Here is a 22980-nt window from a genome sequence, read left to right as displayed (position 1 = left end):
GCGGTGCGCGGACTAGAGGGGCGCGTGTGCGGTGGTCGCGTCTTCGGCGACATTCGGTGCTCGGTGATCGTCGCTGCCGTCGTGTAGGACTCGTAGGGGCTCGCGTCGACCGCGAGAAAGAGAGAGAGAGAGAGACAGCGCGCGAGGTGGACGGAGAAGGAGCGAGCGTGGAGGTTAGGTCAGCCCCACCGACGTTGACTCGACAGTTTTCCTCGTCGTCGCGCGGAGCGTCGCCGCGACGCTCTAGGGACTTTGGCGCCGACGCAAACTCGCGCGGCCCGTACGACACAGCGGGCTGAACAGCTGATGCACCACCGACACCGGCGAGATGTCAAATATCGTAAGTGCACGCGGCAGCCTCCCCCCTGGGGGCCCCGGGCCCCCGTACGACGCGAGCGGAAGCTGCGTCTTCCCTTTTCCCCGACGCTCGCTTCTCGCCGTCGCAACGTGGCCGCGAGTGAAAAATTCCCAGACGCGAGCGATGCGATCGGGGCCCCGTTTCCCGAAACCCCCCCTCGTGGCTACCTGGTCCTTGGGTCCCCTTCGCGTTCGTCTTTCCTGAGAATGATTTCGACGAACGTAAGCGAACGAAGCTCGCGACGTCCGATCTCTCTCTATTTTTGACAGTTGCTCGAATGTAATTATGTAACTTTTACAGAGAGAAATTAAGCTAGGGGCTCTCCCTCATGCCAGTCTTTAATTGTTATTGTGAAACGTCCGACGTGGAAATTTGTACAGAAGTGACTAGAATAATTCTTTTCTGTCGCTTGGTTTTCGAATAGATTTCATTTACACGCGAGTGAAACGAATAGGGTACAAAGTTAGAAGCGTGTAGTCTTTGTGTACAATGCTCAGAAACTGCCTTTGTTGAATAAATATGAGTTTTGTGTCTATTATACACTGCGTTTATTTATTTCCAGATCGTACGTGTGCAGTCACCAGAGGGTACAAAACGCATAGAAGTGCTACCTTCTGATACAGTTTCTCGACTCTACGAGAAGGTATGGATCGCAAGACAGCCTTTGTAAATACATAATTGTGGAACAATTGTCAGTGGGATTTATCTCCGATTGTCTCTTGGTCCTTAGGTCTACGAAGCCTTCGATTTAAATAGTTTTGGATTTAATCTCTGCAAGCAACGAAGTCAGAAGGAGCCACTTACGTCTACTCGAAGTAGAACGGTGTCAGGAATCGGTCTTTCTCATGGAGATATACTTTACCTTGTGCCAGCCAATGGCACCCAACTGTGGAGTGCTCCGTCGACCAGTAGTGCCTCCAACAACACTTCTACAGGTACTGACGATTCATTCGCACACGCGGTAGAACTACAACACATAGAACATACTTGAAATGATACATAGAATTAAAATTAAAACGTGCTGTTATCCAATATTAAAAATAATAACATAAAATCATCAAGTGCATTCGTTAGGAAAATTTATGTCGAACTAAAAAACGGCATGAAATTTTTATGAGACATACGTCATCTTGTTCGTCAAATGTCCAGGTTTCTATATTGTTTTGTGTGATACAGAATCAGGCCCAATGGACGCTGCTAATGGAATTACAACGCGTTCATCCAGTATGCCGCGATCTCTGTCAAGTGTAGTCGAAAATGATATCGATGAGCAATTATGGAAGCTGGACGGCAAGATCCAGCGTAAACGCGATGAAAAACTGTAAGTAATCTAAACGACTCGGGGATAGTGTCCAAGTGAGAAAGAGAAATTTGTTTTTACAGTTGTCGGCATGGAGCGAGAGGATGCTGCGTTCACTGTTCGCCTCTGGAACCTTTTGACGAAATTTACCTGAAGGAACAAAATATCAAGCATCTGTCCTTTCATTCATATCTCAGGAAGCTCACTGCCGGAGTTGATAGGTAATACGTGTGAAATACGTCGTGAAATAATTGTAAACGCTATGACAAAATATTCGACTGTATCTCGCATATATATGTATATATATATATCATATATATATATTTGTCGCAGGGGCAAGTTTATACAATTAGACGACATAAGCTGCCGTATAAAGACTGGCTGCAAGGACCATCCGCCGTGGCCGCGAGGAATCTGCAGCAAGTGCCAACCGAACTCAATAACTCTGAACCGCCAGACTTATCGTCACGTGGACAACGTCATGTTCGAAAATGCTAGTTTAGTAGAACGTTTTCTTAATTACTGGCGCAGCACTGGGCACCAACGTATCGGCTATCTGTACGGAAAATACGAAGTACATTCGGATGTTCCGCTAGGAATTAGAGCAGTCGTTGCGGCCATATATGAACCACCGCAGGTACATAAGCGCTCGTACACAATCTTCGACAACAAATCTATAAACATACACTATTGGTTAACAAGTATCGAGAGTAACGTTCGCGTTGTTCTGTTTTTTTTTTCTTGGTCAGGAAAGTACAAAAGACACGATAAGACTTCTGCCGGACGAGAAGGAAGCATTAGTCGAGGAATTAGGCCGGACACTTAATCTGAGGAGAGTCGGATGGATTTTCACTGACCTCATAGCCGACGATATCAAGAAGGGAACGGTAATTTGATACACTTTTATTCCTCATATAATTCATTCTTAATACCGAACTCGTACGTGCGGCGATTAACTTCGTCAGTTTTATTCGACCAGGTCAAACACGTCCGCAATATAGAAAGCCATTTTCTATCCGCTCAAGAATGCATTATGGCTGGGTACTTTCAAAATCGTTACCCAAACCCCTGCCGCTTCTCGCCTAACGGTTATTTCGGCTCAAAATTTGTAACTGTTTGCGTCACAGGTAAGTCAAACTTACAATCTTACTTTTATAACATATGTATCCTTTTTGTTTCGAAGATATTAGGTTGATTAAAAAGCTTGTTTCTCGTGTCATATTAGGGCACCGGCCATATAGAAAAAGAAGAACGAATTTTTTAATCAACCTAATAATACAATAACATTTCCTTCGAATATTACGAAATCTCTGTTACAAACGCCATGCAAAACTAGTTATTGGATACATTCATCATATATATTTTTCTCCGGAATATTACAGGCGATGATAAAAATCAAGTGCACATGGAGGGCTATCAGGTGTCCAATCAATGCATGGCGTTGGTACGAGACGGCTGTTTGGTTCCTACAAAAGACGCACCGGAATTGGGCTACGTGATCGAGTCCACCGACAAACAATACGTTCCGGATGTCTTCTATAAGGTAAGTTCAAACATATCGATTTTATTTTCTATTCGATTACGCTTTCTTGAATCACTTCGATCTAACAATACATGTATATCGAACAAGTGCCTTCGAATTTTTTTCACATATGTCTATCGCAGCTTAATATTTATTGGAATTTACGCAATTTTGTCGCACAACTTAAGATATAGATATAGGATACGAACAAATTATAATACATGAAAGAATAACTCAAAATTGATCGATTAAAAGTACATTTAAGTTGGGGCAATAAACGTTCACTTCGTACATGTATAATGAAATAATAAAATTCGTTTAAACGATGATTCGTACGGTGTGATTACCGCGAACCCGAAAAAAAATCACGATTTTTTGCGTTTTCAATGATCACCGCAACTCGAGAGCGGGGGAATAAGAGAGAGAAAGAGATAGAGCGGAAGTAAGAAAAAGGAGAGATACGGAGATACCGAGGGAAATAATGGCGAGGTAGAAAGGCGAGGAAAGAACTTGTCCAAGTGCTTACAGCCGCTCAATCGTTTAATCGCACGCGAGGGGCCAGGTAAATCGGTCGGTCATTAGAATCGATATTACAAGCTATGCGTTGTAACCTCATCACGTTCATAAAAATATACGTAGTTTATATATTTGTATATATATATATATGCATACGCGCGCGCATAGGTATCTGTATCTGTGTGTGTGTGTATTTTTTGTGTATATGTACGTGTACAGTTGGGCCTAATTTTTACTCGCTTCGATACAATATGTTCTTTTCCTCACGATTGCGTCTACGATTACGTACTAAGAGTTACAATTTGTCGGAGTCTTCCCCGTTCAGCAGCGAAACGAGAGAATTCGTTCATTCATCCATCCGTTCGAACACACAATCATCCAATCCCCCCCCCTCCCAACCCCCTTACGGTCGTCGTGTATACAATATTGTACATGTGCAATCGACAGCAAAAATGCCTTCCGGCGTGAAGAGATTGCGAACTGCTTTAGATCGAACCAGCTTCTCTATCTACGAGTCTCGCTGGACTTTCTCTAGATCTTAGCTAGCCAGCCAGCCAACTTACTGATCTCTCTTCTTTAGAGAAGAGAGAAAGAGAGAGAGAGAGAGAGAGAGAGAGAGAGAAGCTCGATGTATAAACGCAGTTCTCGGCTTCGCTACACTCGACACGGACAGCATTTCCGCTCTTGATCGTACAGGAGCGAGTTATTTATCCCTAAAGACGACACGCGACGTGACGCGTTTTTCGCATCGCGTCAATCATCGCGACGTCGATCGCGAGAGACGCGTTCTTCTTTTTCCTTTTTTTTTTTTAATCAGCTAATCAACAAGTGTTAAAACTTTCAAGTTCAACATCGAATGAGGCTTTTCTTCGAGAAGGCATATCCGCGACGACGCGAGGGCGTGCAATTTCTGCTTATTACGCGTGAGTGTGCCTTGCCTTGTACGCGCGTGGAGATATATTCGCACGCACGTGTGTTCGCGTGAGAGGGAAAGATACGTAGCCGCTCCCCGCGTACGCGCGCGCGTGTGTGACATTGTATGTAACGATAATAACGCATGAGACTTCATTACGAGGATTCAGACGAGTAATTATAACGCAGTTACATTATATCGTAGTATTTTTTCGATATATAGTATCGAGGAATGATTCGTTTAATATATATATATATCCGCACATTTCTTTTTTTATTCTTCCGTTTTCCGATTAGACGACACGAGGCTTACGGTCTACAGTAGTAGTATTTAGGCCTTGCATACATATGCGACGTATTTTGAGATCTAATCTTAAATACAGATATAACCCACGACGGTTCGCTAGTTCGCAAAGAACGAAAAGGGAAACGGGCTCGGGCCGCAAGTATCCGAGCGGCGGTGATCGCAAGATTCTTCTTCGCAAAACGCGCGCGCGCGATGAATATCTTTTTTTTTTTTTATTTTCTCTTCCCTTTTAGCTCTTTTTCCTCGCACCCCTGGAACGGAACGGAACGATACGATACGATACGCGATCGCCGTGTCCGACGAACCATAAACCTGCCCTCCTACGTGATTAACTATGCCGATATCTCTTCCACCTCTCTCGGCTAAGATATCTAAACGAGACCTGCGTACATGGAATCACGCGATTCACGACTTTTAGCAGCAAGTCGCGAAGGTCGCCAAGAAAAAAAAATATAATAAAAGGACAAGAGAATCGAAAGAGTCGAATGTTTGCGCTCGTGCGCAGATTTCATCTCTTTCGTTTTCTTCGCAAATGTGTCTCGCGTACATGACACACGATTCGGTTGCCTCCGACACAGTTCGCTACACTTAAATTCCCAGATTATTCTACGCGTGCTTTTTTTTCCCCTTTTATTCGCTATCTACGACCTAAAACATTAGCTGCGCTCGCAGCCGGCCGGAGAACCGTCTGCCGCGATCCGCGCGGTATTATTTTCTCCATTATATCACGTTCAAACGCGCGACAAACGCGTTCTATGAACTACAACGTCGTAGAAGAGTTAATGCCGATAATAGCCAAAATAAACGTCAGACCTCTCTCTCCCTAAAAAAAAAAAAACAAATATGTCGTATATCAGCTAGAGAAGTCGTATCGATATCACGGTCGATCTCTGAGGTACGTATGTATGTGTGTGTGTGTCTCGTGTGTAAATCGATCATCGTCGTTATTGTTAGCAGAATCTCGTATCGATTCCCAGTCAATAGCAAAATATGGATTTTTATCTCTTTTTCATCTTCTCGCACACGCCCATGTTTTAAAAATAGATTCGACATCTTTAGACGCTATTGTTAATAGTTAATTAAGTTGCATGACTCGTACAGAGCGTTCGAGGATTTCGCGGAGCTAATAAACGTGTCGCAACGATCTCCCCGAGCGGACATACGCGCGGCGGATATAATAATAACAATAATCGTCACCCGTCGTCGGACAATTACGTGTAACGCGATTTCTTTTTGCACGTTTCTTCTTACGTACAAGTTTCTCCCGCGAAACGCGCGCGAGTCGGGGATACCGTGGCGACTTTCCTTCGGTTATCTAGAGCAGGAAAACGTGTTGTATACGGCGTTATATCATATATACGGAGTACATACTCTCATTTCTCGGAGATTTACCCGGCGTTGCAACAAACCGCGCGACAGCGATAGCATAAACGTTACAATTTACCGCATTTCGTGATTTGAATATTCTTGGTAGGCTTGCCGGTCTGGTCGCCGAACGTAGATATCTTCTCCACCAGCTCCAATCCCTCGACTACGTGGCCGAAGATGCCAGTAAAGCCGCGCATCTCCTGCAGTATTATGCGAAATTGCGAGCCGACCATGCCGAGGTTGTCGTGCCGCTTTTGCGTCCGCCTCATGCCCACCGCGCCCCTAACCGCTGGGAACTTGGTATCGTCCGGCATAAAATAACCGTCCTCGAATATGCTGCGTCCACCGCGGCCGTTGTTAAGCTCGAAGTCGCCGGTAATCACGGACTCTCCCTCCCAGCACTGGAATATCGTGCACCCCTTGTAACCGATTCCGGCCTCCCCCGTCGACAGCACGCTGAAATTCTTCGCCATCTTCGGCGCCGCATCCGGTCGCACCTCGATTACGATACGCCCGTGCGGCGAGCCGTTCACCTCGATGTTGAAGTAGTATAGGGGATACGGATTCGCGGGACCTCGCGTCAACGTCGCCGTCATCGCGTTGGACGGCGGTTGCGGGGACGAGTGGACGGTCACTAGACTACCGCCGCCGACGCCGGTACCGATCGCGTCAGGCATGAACGTCGACTGTTGCTGTGGATGCATTATGGCATTGGGCGGTGCAGGCGGTACGGGTTTGATGGACGGTGAACCGGGTGGAATGAGGAGCTGCTGGGGAGCTTGGTTGGGTTGCGGCGGTGGACCCTGATGAACGTGAACGGATGGCGCCTGTTGCGGTGGCGGTGGCATCATACTTGAATGGTGGTATTCCATCGAGCCGTTCGGCATGTGCTGCTGCTTGCTGACGATGTGACGCGTGTACAATTGCGACATGCAGTAATTCACAAGGAACAAGAGTGGGTTATGCGTGGCTGCGAGATGATTTGACATACGACTACCATTGCCCTGAGAAATGATTGGATCCGTCGTGTGTATCCCCGCCAATGCTTGCTTCAGCAAGGCGAAATCAAATACCACTCCGGAATTGCCGATGAGATCATCCAGCTGACACTGCAGCATCATTTCCTGACACTTGGACTGCAATCTTTGTTTTTCGAGAACTAGCTGCGAATGTAGACCGTACACGTCGCCCGGGGTTTCGCTCATCTGCAGGCCAATCTTCGTCTTACCTAGGGTCTCGCGCGCCTCCGTTATCTCGGGAAAATGACCCCAGCCGTTCTGCAGATCCGTTTCCACATGCGTTTTCAATGTCATGCAGGCCTCCAGCACTTTTAACAGAAAGTCGCGTTGCTGTCCGGCCAGTCTCTGAATATCCGCCGTCAGTTTACCCACGGTGACTAACTCCTGTTGAACCTGCGAACGTTATTTTTCTCGTCGTTAGCTTTCTCGTTTATCGTGGGATCGGACCGATCGGCAAGATAGTAAAAACTTACATCGGATATGAGCTGTTCTTTGGCATCGGTTTGCGATTTGATCTGATGACCCGGGTGATCCTGCGGGCTTGCGCACGCTCTACAAAGGGCCGTGCAACACGTCGCACACCACAGTGCCAGTGGCATTCCGTGTGTGTGACAGTTCTCGCTCTGCGAAAATATTTAACCATTATCGATCCGCGAGGAGAAACCGTCCACGCAGTGTAAGCAGATCGGGAACCGAGACTCGCGGAGAGCCGAACGATGGGGATACGCACACGAGGAGAAAGCACGTACGTGCCTCGCTAACCGAAGTTCCGAGCACACACGTACGTGCTTTCTCTTTATGCGCGTATCCCCCACCGCTCGATTCTCCGTGACTCTCGGTCCCCGATCTGGTTATACTGCGTCCACGTGTTTACATGATAAACGAAGGTTCACGACCTGCCAGCAGGAAGTGCCGCAAGTAGAAGACGAAATGCATTTCTCGTAGGGATCTTTTTTAAGTGGAAAATCGAAATTATCACAGACTCGAGAGTAGTTGTCCGCACTTGGGGATAAAACGAGAGTGATGACGCCCTTACAACATCATCCTATTATTGCCGGAACCGTTCCTTCTCGATATGGCTTCGCACGCGCGTGTCCTGTGTCTCGCGGTTACCCCGGTTACCCCGTCCCTCTCGGTAAGAGCTCGCCGTTTACCGCACGCGCGGTTTCGCAGCGGCCGAATGATCTTTCGTCGTCCAAAAATCCCACGTGACGCAATTTTATTCAACAGAGATATCTCGATAGCAACGATTGAATTCAAACGAATCGACCATCGCGTAATTTTGCGTCGCAGAAATAATCTACTTCAATGTCGTTTCATTTTGCTGCATTACTGGCGTCGCAATTTGTTTCATTTTCTCAAAATCAAATACAAGTACTTCCCGAATCGTTTCCGAGTAGATAAAGATCGCAACAGGTCACGCTACTCCCCTACGATGATCATCCTACCTAGATCGTTATATTTGAAACAAACTTTATACATTTTGATCTCCAACTTTTCAGTATATTATCGTCGAATGTTTCAAGCAACGCGGAAAATAATATCGGGCCCGTGAAATTCAGAGAGAAAAGAATCTCGCTCGCGAAGCGTTGAATTAGGGAGCAATTACCTTTCTCTCCTTGTCAACGAGTTTGTTGGACGTGTTGTTCGGCGTGATTTTGAAACACGACAGATTGTTGGCCAGGGCAAGTAGAGCGGAGTGTGTGGGTAGAGCGTCCGGGCCTTGGTCGCCCAGGTCCGTCTTTTTCCAGCAGTGCGCGCAGAACAGGTCGCGTCCCTTCAGCAAATTGTTCTCGATGCACCGTAGGCAGAAGTAGTGCTTGCAGCTGAGATACTTGGGACACTGCTCCACGTCATTGTACTTCTGCTTGCAGCAACCGCAAAGCGTCAGCTCCTCCAGGTCCGTTAGCACACTCGGATCCAGCATCTGGAAGCGCAATACACACGTACACATCGTGCGTGCGCGTATCCCACCTTCGTGCCTCGCAAATTTCGTCGCAAAACGTATACGCGCGCGCGATACGCGAAAACACAGTGCACATACACACACAGACACATGTAAAGCCTCTCTTTTTTTATCTCTCTCTCTCTCTCTCTCTCTCTCCGCCTATACCGCGCGAGGGAACGTTAGAATAAAACTTCCACTGCTAGATCGCGGAATCCAGTCGTCGATCGATATCCAACGTAGGTTCGAAAGATCGTGATAAGAAACGCCTCGTGCCGTAACTCGTCGTCATCGTATACGAAAATTTCCTTCAAGTCTGCTACTCGCTCCCAGCGGTGTGTATCCCGTTTCCACCCATTCACATCCCGCTCAAGTTTACTCCGGCAGAGGAGGAGAGATTTACCTGTTTGAGCAACATCACGCCGCGAATTACGGAAGCGTAGCTTCCCCTGTCGGTTACGTGCCCCTGAAACAGATCGCGATGACGTTTAATCGCGCCGAGATGCGGCTTCCGCCTCCAGGACGGAATATCGGGGAAACTTTTTCACACAGATATTCGCGCGGTTCTCGAAACGCGACTCGAGACAGAAACGCGAAGAGTCGCGCACGTTTTACGGACGCGAGGTAGGGAAGCTGCCACCGGCGGCGGAACTCAACGAGCTTCGGGACCGCGTGTCACGCAGGCACTGCCGCGATTCACGCGGAAGAGGAGCCTCGGGTATCTCGCGCGAAGGAAAGAGACTCGTAAAAGGTCACCCGCCGTCAACCGCGTATGTAAACAAAACACTCGGTGTACGCACTTCCCTCGCTGCGCACCGTTCTCCCTCTCTCTCTCTCCGCTCTACGTGCTCCGCTCTGTAATCCCTATCTCTCACATCGTCGCTTTTCTCGCGCGGAATCCCTCTCTAAACGTTACTACGATCACTACGTGGTCTCCACGCGCCGACTCGACCGTAGACTCGTCTGCCGTCCCGTCGCCGTGGACTTTCCCGGTTTCAAGAACACGCAGCGCGGCGCGAAACCGCCGCGGCGGCCGCGGCCGCCGCCGTCGTCGTCGTCGTCGTGTCGGCCTATATTCCTTGACCCATATCGCACCTCGTGCGTCATCGAGTCATCGACGTTTTCCCCGTTTAGCGAACGTGCGTCTTCCTCTCGCGCTCTCTCTCTCTCTCTCTCTTTGTGCGCGCAGGGCACGAACGGCGACGTCGTCGTCTCTCGCGGTATTGTTTACGTCCCTACGTCGTCGGCTGGTCCACTCGTCCGCTTTTTCCCTCTCGCCTTGAGGCTTGAATGCGCGATTCGGAGGAATCGATACGACGCGGCCGCCGCCGCCGCGTCGTCGTCGCACACGTGACGACGGGTAAACACAACTCGTGCCGCGCGAATTCGATTCTCCGTCCGGGATACCTCGAAAGGCGGGAAAGCGCGGACCCCGACGAGACTTGAGCTCGCCCGCGCGGTGCCGCTCGCCCTTAACCCTTCCCCTCGTGCACCCGTCCGTCGCCTTGATCACCTTGACCGTGCCGCCCTGGGGGGAGTATTTTCGATAAGTGCCGTGTACTGTAAATTACGATACGCAACACGTGATAACACCCTGGAAAAAACGATTACGGGATCTCGGTTCTCGTAGCGCCGTTGCGTGTCCCAGAGGATAACCGATGGCCGCGACACTTTTATTTTTCGACGTCCATTCCGGCTGGATCTTTACGTAAACGAGACATCTTAATTTCCGTAACCGTCGACGTTCGCTTCATTTTATGGACAAGAATCTAAAAGAAAAGGGAATGATTCTTTAATTATTCTGAACAGCGTGTATAACAGTGACGATCGTCGAATTTAGAAACGTCGAATTTAAAGTCAGATTTGTACTGAGAAAAAAAATTTTCTGCATTTTAATATTAGTTATATTTCAGGCCTCGTTCGAAAAGATTACAACATGTAGTACCTGTTGTAATCTTTTCGAACGAGGCCCTTCATATAATTTCGATCGAACTTCACTTAACAGATAAGTTCGTTTGATCTTCAATTTACATACAACTGTGACTACCAATTACTAAAATGAAGAAAATTTTCCTCTTTATTGGTACATGTGCATTCACCGAGAAAAAACATACTAATAAAAAGGAAAATTTTCTTCATTTTAATAAAGTCACAGTTGTATGCAAACTAATATTTACTAAAATGCAGAAAAAAATTTTTTTCAGTGTGGCTATCCCGTTCTCTGCTCAATTATCATTCAATTTTGCTAAGGGAGCGTAATCAAACGGGTCTCGGCAGATTCCACTGATGTTTGAAACGCGCATTCGCGACAGCGAGGTACGGCTCAACGTTGAAAAACTCGGCGTCGATAATAAACGTTAATTAAATATCACTTCCGGCGAAACGCTTTAACCCGCGAGTGTCAACCTTTGGACGGAACCACCTCGATGCCATCGGATCGAGTCGCTATCTCTCCAACCGATCGTTCGAATCGACCTTATACTCCGATTTTCTTCCCGTTTAAATATCTCGAGAGAGATTTACGTAGGGTAATACCGTTCAGTCGCGCCGCTGTCTCTCGACAAAAGTTTTCGGAGCGACACGAGTCTCTCGCTTCGAGAAGCGCGTTGTGCAAACACGCGTGGCGCGCGGACGCGTAAATAAGAGGACCTATTCGTCGAGGAGAGCAACGATCTGCGCTCTCCGCGGCGAATTGCGTTCCTCGACGGTCGGAGGGATTCCTTATTTACGGCGAACCCTGACGATACCGCCGACGATGATGCTCCCGCGCTCGTCGTGGCCCGCGGAAGTGCTGTCCCGAAGCGAAAACTTGGGCGAAAGAGGGTTAGGTGGACGACTTTCGGTATCCGGCGCGGTATCAGCGCGATAGATAAGTCATTATGCAACGAGAGGCCTCGAAGAGGAGCCGTCTCGGCGAGCTCGCTCGTCCGCTCGCACGCGCGCGCGCACGTGCGAGAGAGCGCGCGACGGAGAGAGAGAGAGAGAGTGAGAGAACGGCACCTCGCGACGGTCCGCGCGCATGCGCCGGAAATCCCGCCAAAACCGTCGCGGCGAGATCGTCGCGGAGCGCGCACGGGGTTCGCCATTCTTTGAGCGCGACGTGCCTCTCTCGCGCGCGCGAAACGCAGGAGGGGGGGCGCGAAGGAAGGCAGGGGGCCGACCGGGGCGGGCGGGATGGAGGAGGGGGCGACGAGTCCTCGGATCGGAGGCGCCGGAGGACGGGCGGACGGGGTGGAGGAGGAGGAAACGTATCGAGTGCTGCTCGGCGAGGCACTTCCTCGCGACGTCGCGCGTCGCGTCGCAACCGTCCGTCGTCGCCGACGAGACGAAACGGACCGACGGCGCGGCGCGGCGTCGCGCGCGGTTATCTCGGACCCGGTGAAAAACTCGACCGGATGTTCTCGCTCGCCGGGGGGGGGAGGGGGGTTTACCTATACGCCGAGAGCTCCCGAGCCAACCGCCGATCGCGAGTCGCGCGCGGCAAGTCCACGGCACAAACCCACGCGGATCGAAAAACCGCTCGTAGAGTGTCGTAGAGACTACTGAGTACTGCGTGTCAGACGGATTCCGCGCGCGGGAATGTGCGCGCGCTCCGTCTCGCTCCTTCCCCCGTCCCTCTCCCCCCCCCTCTTCCTCATGGTTGTGCGCGCGCGCATTTTACGCGAGATACATGCATCTATATATTTATATATATAGATATATATACACACACACATACGCGTATGCTTTCTCTTTCTCTCTTGGCACACGCACACGCACAGCCGCTCCGACACACGCACGCACACGTCCAGACGCTCCGATTCTCTCCCGCTCTCTCTCTCTCTCTCTTTCTCTCCCTCTCCCTCTTTCTCTCTCGGTCTGTCCGCACAGCAGGTTTCATTGCAAATGCTTCCGTACCGTGTATACGTCTCGCGGAACGTCTCCCTGCCGCGGCTATGGAGAGGCTGACCGTTGGCACTCCGTCACTCGCGGCGCGTGCCGCGGCGATGCTCACTGCGCGACGTACGCTCCGGGGGCCGTGCGATTCGGCAACTTTGATTTACATCGGGCCTGACGTCGCGCCGCGCGCTGTTCCGCTCGCACCGCGGAACAACAACCACCACCACTACCACTACAAGGAACAACCACCACTACCGCCGCTGCCGCCGCCGCCGCCGCTGTCGTTGCCGTTCTCGTTTTCGTTGTCGTCGGCCTCGTCGCCACTGCCGCCTCCGCCGCCGCTGTCGTCGTCGTCGTCGTCGTCGTCGTCGTCGTCGTCGCGCGAATCTTTTTTCGCTGAATCGCTTAATGCGGGTTCCCTATTTTATTTCTCTCTTTACCGTAATACGTCTACGTATATTCCCTCTCTATCTCTCCCTCTCTATCTATACGTGTGCCGTGTGTGTGTATGTATACTTTTTTGTACTTTTCGCGTTACGTGTTTAATACGTGTTTATCGAACGTCGTGAGTGTTACTGTATTGATAACATAACGACGGCATGCCGGTTAACGCGGGCGCGCGGCTACGGGCCTCGGAGGCTCATACGAACGTTCTGCCACATCATGATGTTTGGTTCACTAAACTAACCACTAGCATGGCGGCGACCGACCGACCAACCGACCGACCGACACACACCGCGTCGCGCGCTCCGTCGCTTACGCGCTTCTCTCGCTGCCTCTCCCCCTCCCCCTCGCGCCGCCGCCGCGCTCGATTCGGCTATCCTCGTCTCGTTTCGCCCCTGTCCGTTCCTCTCCCTCCCCTGGTTCCGCATGCGTATGTTCCCATACGTCTCTCTGTCGCTAACTAACCTCCCTTCGCCGCCGCCGTCGTCGCCGTGATTGCGTCGTCGTCGCGTCGCGTCGCAACTCCGCTACTCCGCTCCGCGGCGCTACTCCGCTTCGCTTCGTCCCGGCTCTCGTCGCGTGCGTGGCAAATGGCCACGCGACAACTACGTCGCCAATCACGTGCGGCCCGCGACCGGGGCGTCGCCAATCACGTGCGCGCGCCCCTCGCGCCGCGTCATGGCGGACTGTGAACTGGTCTTTATGGCGGGAACACGAGCCGTGAAAAGAATTTACGGGTATACTATGATGTTTACGCGAGCGTTGCTTCTGGAGTAACTCACGATAATTCACTCCGCGTGAACGAGCGAACTGTAGTGAGTTACTACGGAAGTAACGCTCGCGTAAATATTGTTAGAGGAAAAAGATCGTAGCGCGCGATGATTCACATATTTCTTAATAAATGACCTGACTTAAGAATCCCATCATTAGAAACGCAGATAATTCAAAGCGTCAAATTGTAATATACAAAAATGCGAAGGTAGCCTATTTGATAAAGAACGCGAAAAAAAAATATAGATAGCGTGTAGTTATGTACTTGAAAAAATGGTAGAAATAAGTATGTAAAATCTTTTTTGTCCACTGAAATAATAAGTACGGTTTTACAATATAAACGTCTACTTTTTTTTCTTCAGGAGAAAGATACGTATGGAAACGAGGTGACGAGACTAGCAAGACCTCTGCCAGTAGAATACTTATTGGTAGACGTACCTGCGTCCACTCCGCTTACCCCACAATTTACTTTCTTCACGGAAGACAACATCACTCCATTTCCAGTTGAAAACAGGTATGCAGATAAATACATTGTATATGTATACATGAATACAGTTATTAGAGTTATTCATATTAAATTTATGTTTCACAGGCAAATCGATGGACAGGTCCAGGAATTCAATTCATTGTGCACCTACATGCAGCAATTTAACAGCGATCAATTTCTGGAGGCGACTTCCGACTTTCACTTGCTCCTCTTCATCGCTACCATGGATATGTATCCAATGAAGGTGCAGCTTCTTACATTTCTGACCTATAGAGTGGCAATATTATGATTTATTACTCAGTTACCCCGGGATAGTTTGTTTACGTTTGTAGACTCGCTGCCATTTGTCACAATGGAATAATACTTTCCATTCAAGATTTCCTTGTATCGTGTGTGGAAACATTGAATTCGAGTCTTTCTTTCATCTAAGAGGCAAAGAGGCTTTATCACCAAGCTCTCCAATATTCCAATGATAATATTGACAAAAATACTCTGTCTTACAGGACCACATGTTGCCGCTGCTCGAAGCTATTCGCAATAAGGACAAGCAGAAAGCAATGGAGTGGGCCCAGTCGGAGCATTGGGCGACGGTGGAGCAGCTCATATCCGTGACCTCCACGTCGTCGCGTCCGCCGCAAACCTCGTCCTTCGGTAACAGCTCGAGGACGTTGCCTGCCGCGGCCGCGGAGGCCAGCGGCGGGATAGGCGTCGGTACCGAGCCGATCGCGAATCCGCCGCCCGACCAAGCTCTCTGGACCTGTTCCCACTGCACTTTTCTCAATGCCGCGGACTTAGCAGTTTGCGAGATGTGCAATCTGCCAAGGTACTCGTAATAAACTGTCAGAAGCGCTAACGGCGAAATTCAGTGTGCGTTTAAGGGGTGCTGTCTTTGAATCTACTACTTCGCTTCCGCAGGATCTGACGTGTAACGCGTCCTTGCGGATGTAACGATTGTTTTCTACGCATCTTTGGCCTTATTTATGAGTGAATAAAAAAAAAAGGAAGAAAAGAAACACCACAAAAGTACTTTCCGACTGACGTATTTCCCTCACCCCTATCAGGCTTCTCCCAGTAACATAATTTTTTTTTTTTAATCCGTAACCAGTTTGCGACGGTTCGGCGGCCTAAATATTAATCCTAGCAGAATGTCTTGTGAAGTTGTGACTTACAAAATGATTTTAACAGATCAGAAATATTTACTATGAATTTTTTATATGTTTACAGAGGAGATGTTGAGGAATATGACGAAGAAATGATGAGGGAATTGTTTTGATAACAGAATCATGAGTTCAGGAGTTCAGTCGAGCCTAACGATGCTACAAATGTTAGAAATTTGCATGAATATTCGGCATTAAACAATTTATGGATCTTATGTACATCATATATATATATTTTTTCATGAATAATATTCAACTATTATTCCTTAGTATCAGACACACGTAATATCTTGCGAGATAACTTGCAAAGAAATAGTTATCGCAAATGAAATGTAAGGGTATATAATTGACTGATGAAAGGGAACTAGAAACATGTAGGCTCTTCAAACGTTATATATATATATCCGCTGTTTACTTAAATATCATATTCCAAATAAAGTTTTCTCTTATCGTTAATAATAATTGACACGTAAGGACAGCTTGCTTTCTCCGCCATCCTCCAGTCTCTTCGATCCTCACTTCGGCAACATAAACTCCTTGCAACAAATTCTCGAGACAACAGCGTCAGCCAGACTGGTGACGCGCAGTTCATCCTCGTCGATCTTGTAAGTCTTTTTTACCAGATTCACATCCGTAAATTCTTGCAGCCTCGAAATGGGTATCCTCTCTCCCTTGACGCTTTCCAAGATCTCCTCCAGCATGGCTCGCTCCTCGCCAGGCTTGTGTATCAGTATCACCAGGATGTTCCTATCGCCGTCACCGATACCGAACTCGATCAAGGAACGAGATATGTTCTTCGACATGGACAGGTAGAACAAAATTTCCGTGTACACGGTCCTGGTGATCAGTCGATTTCGCTTAGCGCTGAGGGCGGCTTTGTTGGCAGCCACCACCGCCTGAAAAGCATCGGTTATGAGCGCGACTTTTGCCACGCAACAGCGAAGCTTCCCGGCGACGAGCTTCTCGCGTATCTCCGAGGTATTCGCGACATCGGCGAACAGGTGCAACGTGCAGCAGAGGCCGGTCTCCTGATCCAGCTCGGCGCTGTAATCATCCATGTCAGCTGTTACAGCAATTACCGATGATTATAAATTAGTGTGTCAATCGACTCTGATCGCCCGGATGATTAATCTCGCGTTCGGTCTTCTGTTAGAAAATGCTGCGACGGTCGTACGATCGCACGTCGCGTTTCAGTGATGACTGACAGATGCTCGGAAGACTCGTGTAATTCTGACTATTCTGAGCGAAACGCAGCACGACTAATAAATAATACAAAACATATCGCCGGTTTGGTTCTACGGGAGGGTATATATGTATGTAATGAAGAATGCTTTGCCGTGCGCTAACGCCATCTCTAAACATTACAGCTGGAAAAGGAATCGCAAATGGTGAAGGAATGAGAGACGCGGGAAAGAAAAAAATTTATCGCAGGTAGGTGTACTAAACAGAATAAAATAATTATAAATTGTAATAACAAAACGAGAATAGAAAATATTAAGAGTTAAATAACTGTTAAAATTACATTGATATAGCAACCGATTTTGCACACTCGGCACGCAATAACGAAAATATTAAAAATAGATAAATAAATATTGTACTATATTTTTAGAGTAACGAAAGAATTACATAATAACTTTGTCATATGGTTACTTTCTTCAGGAAAAATAAATTTAAACAATAAAAAATTGTAATACAATTAATATTATTTGCCTAAAATTATTTTTCATGTTTTTAAATATATTTTTGTATAGGTAAACGTTCATGTAATATTTTTAAGTTATCCAGATGTATTATTTTTAAATTTTTTGTTCATTATTTGCAATAATAAAATATATGATTAAGTTATTATTAATGTATTGAAAAATATATGTTAAAACGGAAATCAAATATAGATAAAGTACAGTTGGATATATAGAGATATGTGCGAAAGAATGTCATCTGCGACTATATCATTAATCATAATTAATTTTAATTAATTGATTAAATTAATTAATTAAATTAGATAAAAGATATTATAAATATTAAACGTCTTGAAGTTTGCAACTTCTTTACGAGAATGTGACATGTGACATCTCATCTGTCAAATGACTGATAACATTACATATTACGTTCTCGATGCATAAAAATTGTGGATGATCATGATTGCCGTATTTTTTATACAATTGCAAGATTGGAAAAAATTAATTTCTCTCATCGCCCATTATGACGGATGATACATCGGCCGAGAATATTTTAGAACGATTATTCGACTACGGTATCTCTTTTCGATCAAACGTTACATATCGTTGTTCTATTTTACAACACATGCACATTTAATATAAAATCCTAGTCAGCATCCGTTTGTAAAAATTAAGAGAAAAATTATTTTGAATTACTTGCACAGTACAATTAGGGGTGGAATGGGGTTCGGAGAAACTTAAATCAGCGTGCCCTTCCAAAAAGGGAAAACCGAGAAAGAGATGTAAATCGAAACAGGCTGAAGAAGAAGACATAGGTCCACCTTGTACGGAGCAACGGTCGTACATACTTCCTAGTCAAATCTGTCCCAAAACGATCTCTTGTTGTTATATAAAAATGCAGGTACAAAACAAAAATCAAATTGCTAATATTGTCAATTATCATGCTTTCTAAACTGATTATCAGGAAAGCATGAACTTTTTTCATTATTGAACAACTCTCTGCATTTTATTATTATAAATTTTGAATCGCCAATCGAATGAGGAAATCCAAACCACCCTTTTTGTATGATAAATATATCTTGTAAAAAGCAAAATTAACTATAGCTCACTAAATTAATAAAAAGGGCGTGAGAAATTGGAAGATTATTCAATGCAAGTTTTTAAGCGCAAACAGAGTGAGAAAGATACACATAAAATAAATTATTGTTCTTATAATTATAGATAATCATCTCGATGTGATTAAATTTAAAATTAATTAACAACTTTTGCAATCCTCTCTTGTAAACAATTTTTGCGCCCCTGACTTATATTATTCTTCCATTGAACCCTTCAGTTGCAATAATTTACAGGATCCTTATGCTCCGTGCTGTTGCGAAACGAAGCCGCAACCACCCCCATGTCCCCCTAAATGCTATCGTCGGCGACCGCGAGAACCAACCTGTGGCTGTGATCTCTGCAAAAAGAGGGTTAACAGCAAGTGCTGTGATCCGATCACGGCTTTTCGCAGTGCAGCCAGCGATTCCAAATATTTTGAGAAAGCATAGAAATTTGTAAGATTTAATTAGCTCAAGGTTATCCACGAGAAGACACAAGCAGTAAAAGTGTGTTAAAATAAAAAGAAGCTAATAGCAATTATAATTACAATCACCGAATAATCAGATTTTCTGGTATATGTATGCTCTGTATACTTAAATATATGCTCCCTTAACATACGCTTTCTCTCGCTTTCTCTCTCTCTCTCTCTCTCTCTCTCTCTCTCTCTCTCTCTCTCTCTCTCTCTCTCTCTCTTTCTCTCCTCTCTCTCTCTCTCTCTCTCTCTCTCTCTCTCTCTCTCCCCCCACACACACACATATTGATCTCTCCTTAATTATTTATGGCAATTATTTTTATCGCTTTTGCATGTATCGACATTTATTCTTTGTGATTTGTTTTTCAATTTATACTACGTTTACGCAATTAAAAGCTTCTGTAGCAACTTGCGATAATGTCTTCGCGTAAACGGGATTTTGTAGTAACTTACGATAATTTACTCCGCGTAAACGAGTGAATTATCGTAAGTTACTACAGAATAAGTAATTTAACGCTCGCGTAAATGTAGTATCAATGTAGTAATTGTAGCGCGATCATATATTGCGATTTACGTATAAAATGATTACTCTGTAGGGAATAATGTAAAATAAGGTTTAATGATTATTTCATGATACGTAAAGTAGAGAGATAGCAAAGGATGGAATACAGCAAAATACAAGTGCATAGCTCTTGTATTCTTTGTTTAGCTTGATATCTTGTATATTCCACCTGTTTATTGGGATATACGCCATACGGGATTTTTAGGGACTGCGCATAATGAAAGGAATATAGGGAATAGAGAACAGGGAATAGGGAACAATTCAATATATTCTGTAGTCAGAAGGCAGCATCGTGCGCCTGCGCAGAGTACACAAAGTGCACGTGCACTTACTCTACTAATAAATCATTAATACCTGCTATAACCTATATATGCAGCACAATTACACTTTGTATGAGGTATTTTGCACAGACGTCACAATATCCATCGTGAACGTTGTTGTAGATATCGTTGTAGATATCCACGTGTCCCTCGGATAAGGTGTGTTGTGTGGATAATAAGTTAACATAATAATAATAACAACAGTAATAACATTAATAACATAATATTGTCTAGATATTGTCTCAAAATGCCGACGTTTTACGGTCAACGAAAAACAAACCGAGGTGCTTGGACACAAGAGAATCTTGATAAAGCTCTCAAAGATTTACAAAAGGGAAACGTTTCAATAAGAGAAGTTGCTTTAAATAATAATATTCCTGAAAAGACCCTCAGGACTAGATTAAAACAAAATAATTTTATCAAAGGAAGATTAGGTAAGAAATGTTATCTTGGCGAAGAAGTTGAAAAACAGCTAGTAGAACACATTAAGAAACTTCAATCAGTAGGATTTGCACCTTCAAAAAAAGAAATAAGAAAAATAGCTTTTAATTTATCCGAAAAAATGGAATTGAAACAAGTTTTTAATACCGAGAAAAAAATTGCTGGATCAGATTGGTACAAGTCATTTATGAGAAGAAATCCTACACTAATTATTAGGAAACCCAGAAAAACGTCAAATGAAAGTGCGAATGCAATGAATAAACAAGACATTGATAATTACTTTCATTTATTGAAACAATGTCTCAATGATAATAACTTGACGAATAAACCAAGTCGTATTTACAACATGGATGAGACTAGTCTGCAACTGAATAATGAGCCTGATTTTATAGTGGCTGCTGAAGACAGTAAAAATGTTCAAGCTCGTCAGTGTACCGAAAGGGGAGAAACTATTACAGTAGTAGCTTGTTGTAATGCTGAAGGTTCATTCTTACCACCGTACTGTATATTTAAAGGTGTTAGAAAGCAAAAGTTATGGGAAGAAAACATGCCACCTGGATCTGTTATTCAAATAAGAAAGGTATAATTTATTCTGTATCAAAATATATAGATATTATTGTGCATAATGTTTAATATATTACAAATATAAATGTATAATTTAATAAATAAATAACTAAATAAATAAATAAATAAATAAAATAATAAGGAATAAAAAATAAAGAAAGAAAAAAATAATTTTACAAATAATAATTTATATATTATAAATTAAATTGACAAATAAATATATGTATAAATTCTCATCTATGAAATTAATAAAGAAAACAATAAAATAGCAATTTATATTTTGGATTACAGGAATCCGCTTACATCAATGAACAGCTCTTTATGGATTGGCTGAAAAACCATTTTATTCCAAGAAAGAGTAGAGAACAATGTTTATTGATTTTGGATGGTCATAGATCCTATATAAACTCTCCTGATATACTACAAATGGCAACGGACAATAATATCCATATACTTTGCTTACCCAGCCATACTACAGACTATTTTCAACCACTTGATAGAGCATTTTTTGAACCTTTAAAAACATATTTTCGAGATGCTTGCTGTGAATGGGGTAATGCAAATCCAAACAAAAAGATTGGAAGAAATCATTTTGGTCTCTTATTAACAAAAGCTTGGTTACAAGCAGCTACTGTCGAGACGGGGATATCAGGCTTTAGAGAGACAGGAATACACCCTTTCTGTCCATCAGCAATACCAGAACATGCATATCTGGAAAATGCAGTTCAACATGAGGAATCCTCTTCTTCAGAAAGTGATAAAGAGATATTACCAAGCACTCCTGTAACAAATTTATTAAGCACTCAGATGTGCATAATGACAGATGAAAGTATGGCGCAGCCTGGACCGAGTAACTTATGTCAGCAACGTGTCTTTTTAGATACAAGTCAAAAAAATGAATGCGAAAATGAATGCGTTGAATGTTACGAATCGTATGACAATACATTACCCAAAGTAAATTGGATTCAGTGCATTAAATGCAATAAATGGTTGCATGAAACATGTACCTTATATTATAATATATGTAACTTATGTAAGAGAATGGAACTAAAAAGAGCAAAAGAAGATAAAGATAAAAAAAAATTTAAAGAAGCAAAGCTTTTATGAGGAAGCAATAAAAAGAGGATATTAAATAAAGAAAACTTTCAAAAAAGGGAAAAAGAGCAAAAAAAAACTCGAGAAAGAAAAGTTAAAAAGTATTAAAGTTGAAAAGTAAAATATTCTCAAATAAGTTTAATTACAGTTAAAAATTCAGCTACTCTGTGTTACTATAAAGATATTAGTATGAATAAAGTTTATTAACATAGGTATTAATAAATTTAAAGATTTCATGTATTATTATTATTATTTTTTTTTTTAGAAAGGAACGAAATATCCTATGTATTCTTTTTCCTTCTTTTTTTGTATAACTTGTATAATTTTTTTATCGTATAGATAAAAATATAATGATTGAATAATTAATAGTAAATAGCCTTCAAAATTATCTTAGCGTAATAAAGTAAAATATATCTCATTGGAATTTTAATCTGATTAAATATATAAAATTTCTTGCATGTAATCGTAATTTAATCCTATCATCTAAATTCTAATATAAATATTTATTACAATTGTTTCAATAGTAAATCTAACATTTCATACATTAAAATCATATTTTCAGAAAATGAATTGAGTATTGAGACGCCCACTTTAGATAATCTATAATCTATAATCAAAATTTTGTTTATAACTTTACGTTGTGCATTTTTATATATCAGTATTTTATATGTCTGTAAAGTATATATTTATATGCATTTAAATACATGTTTAATGTATGATATATTCTTATTCTTCACAAATATTTTTCGTATTATATTAAATAATAT

At 44.2% G+C, this 22980-nt stretch overlaps 4 protein-coding genes across 16 annotated transcripts; 2 read left to right on the top strand and 2 right to left on the bottom strand.

Moving 5' to 3' along the window:
• Nucleotides 1-199: 199 nt before the first annotated feature.
• Nucleotides 200-16447, top strand: Npl4 (nuclear protein localization 4). Of its 2 annotated transcripts, none has more exons than XM_071795680.1 (13): nucleotides 200-340; nucleotides 921-1001; nucleotides 1089-1293; nucleotides 1535-1679; nucleotides 1742-1879; nucleotides 1992-2295; nucleotides 2408-2545; nucleotides 2638-2785; nucleotides 3041-3201; nucleotides 14704-14855; nucleotides 14934-15072; nucleotides 15332-15651; nucleotides 16053-16447. In XM_071795680.1, the coding sequence occupies exons 1-13, from the start codon at nucleotides 329-331 to the stop codon at nucleotides 16099-16101; spliced, it is 1992 nt and encodes a 663-aa protein (XP_071651781.1). In that variant the 5' UTR covers nucleotides 200-328; the 3' UTR covers nucleotides 16102-16447. The 2 variants fall into 2 exon arrangements, with proteins under 2 accessions (XP_071651781.1, XP_071651780.1); XM_071795679.1 differs by lacking the exon at nucleotides 200-340 and adding an exon at nucleotides 550-579.
• LOC139823298 (tripartite motif-containing protein 75) lies at nucleotides 1221-14120 on the bottom strand. 11 transcript variants are annotated; one of them, XM_071795695.1, is made up of 6 exons: nucleotides 10343-10369; nucleotides 9651-9713; nucleotides 8912-9229; nucleotides 7776-7925; nucleotides 7512-7695; nucleotides 1221-1325 (listed from the first exon to the last, which is right to left on the bottom strand). In XM_071795695.1, exons 1-6 carry the CDS (start codon nucleotides 10352-10354, stop codon nucleotides 1288-1290), a joined length of 765 nt encoding a protein of 254 aa, XP_071651796.1. In that variant the 5' UTR covers nucleotides 10355-10369; the 3' UTR covers nucleotides 1221-1287. The 11 variants fall into 11 exon arrangements, with proteins under 11 accessions (XP_071651796.1, XP_071651786.1, XP_071651787.1 ...); XM_071795685.1 differs by lacking the exons at nucleotides 1221-1325; nucleotides 10343-10369 and adding an exon at nucleotides 13145-14029 and having other exon boundaries at nucleotides 2547-7695; XM_071795686.1 differs by lacking the exons at nucleotides 1221-1325; nucleotides 10343-10369 and adding an exon at nucleotides 12679-13131 and having other exon boundaries at nucleotides 2547-7695.
• LOC139823309 (EKC/KEOPS complex subunit TPRKB) lies at nucleotides 16173-17304 on the bottom strand. Its single transcript, XM_071795734.1, has one exon. It carries the CDS (start codon nucleotides 17041-17043, stop codon nucleotides 16501-16503), a length of 543 nt encoding a protein of 180 aa, XP_071651835.1. The 5' UTR covers nucleotides 17044-17304; the 3' UTR covers nucleotides 16173-16500.
• A 2811-nt stretch (nucleotides 17305-20115) lies between these two features.
• Nucleotides 20116-22442, top strand: LOC139823300 (uncharacterized). 2 transcript variants are annotated; one of them, XM_071795706.1, is made up of 4 exons: nucleotides 20116-20272; nucleotides 20348-20547; nucleotides 20947-21134; nucleotides 21410-22442. In XM_071795706.1, exons 2-4 carry the CDS (start codon nucleotides 20361-20363, stop codon nucleotides 22223-22225), a joined length of 1191 nt encoding a protein of 396 aa, XP_071651807.1. In that variant the 5' UTR covers nucleotides 20116-20272; nucleotides 20348-20360; the 3' UTR covers nucleotides 22226-22442. The 2 variants fall into 2 exon arrangements, with proteins under 2 accessions (XP_071651807.1, XP_071651806.1); XM_071795705.1 differs by having other exon boundaries at nucleotides 20348-21134.
• The last annotated feature ends 538 nt before the right edge of the window (nucleotides 22443-22980 follow it).

This window comes from Temnothorax longispinosus, chromosome 12 (genome assembly GCF_030848805.1).
Source record: "Temnothorax longispinosus isolate EJ_2023e chromosome 12, Tlon_JGU_v1, whole genome shotgun sequence".
Lineage (NCBI taxonomy): Eukaryota > Metazoa > Arthropoda > Insecta > Hymenoptera > Formicidae > Temnothorax > Temnothorax longispinosus.
This window is presented reverse-complemented; position numbering and strand designations above follow the sequence as displayed.

What these genes read in the sequence shown, in the direction of transcription:
- LOC139823300 (XM_071795705.1), top strand. Translation starts at nt 20,361, where the DNA reads ATGCCGACGTTTTACGGTCAACGAAAAACAAACCGAGGTGCTTGGACA. An exon ending in CTGTTATTCAAATAAGAAAG is followed by an intron (nt 21,135 to 21,409) that starts GTATAATTTATT and finishes TTTGGATTACAG; the next exon opens with GAATCCGCTTACATCAATGA.
- LOC139823309 (XM_071795734.1), bottom strand. Translation starts at nt 17,043, where the DNA reads ATGGATGATTACAGCGCCGAGCTGGATCAGGAGACCGGCCTCTGCTGC.
- Npl4 (XM_071795679.1), top strand. An exon ending in CCATATATGAACCACCGCAG is followed by an intron (nt 2,296 to 2,407) that starts GTACATAAGCGC and finishes TTTCTTGGTCAG; the next exon opens with GAAAGTACAAAAGACACGAT. An exon ending in GAGATGTGCAATCTGCCAAG is followed by an intron (nt 15,652 to 16,052) that starts GTACTCGTAATA and finishes ATATGTTTACAG; the next exon opens with AGGAGATGTTGAGGAATATG.
- LOC139823298 (XM_071795684.1), bottom strand. An exon ending in GCGTGATGTTGCTCAAACAG is followed by an intron (nt 9,230 to 9,650) that starts GTAAATCTCTCC and finishes TTGCGCTTCCAG; the next exon opens with ATGCTGGATCCGAGTGTGCT. An exon ending in AAGAACAGCTCATATCCGAT is followed by an intron (nt 7,696 to 7,775) that starts GTAAGTTTTTAC and finishes TAACGTTCGCAG; the next exon opens with GTTCAACAGGAGTTAGTCAC.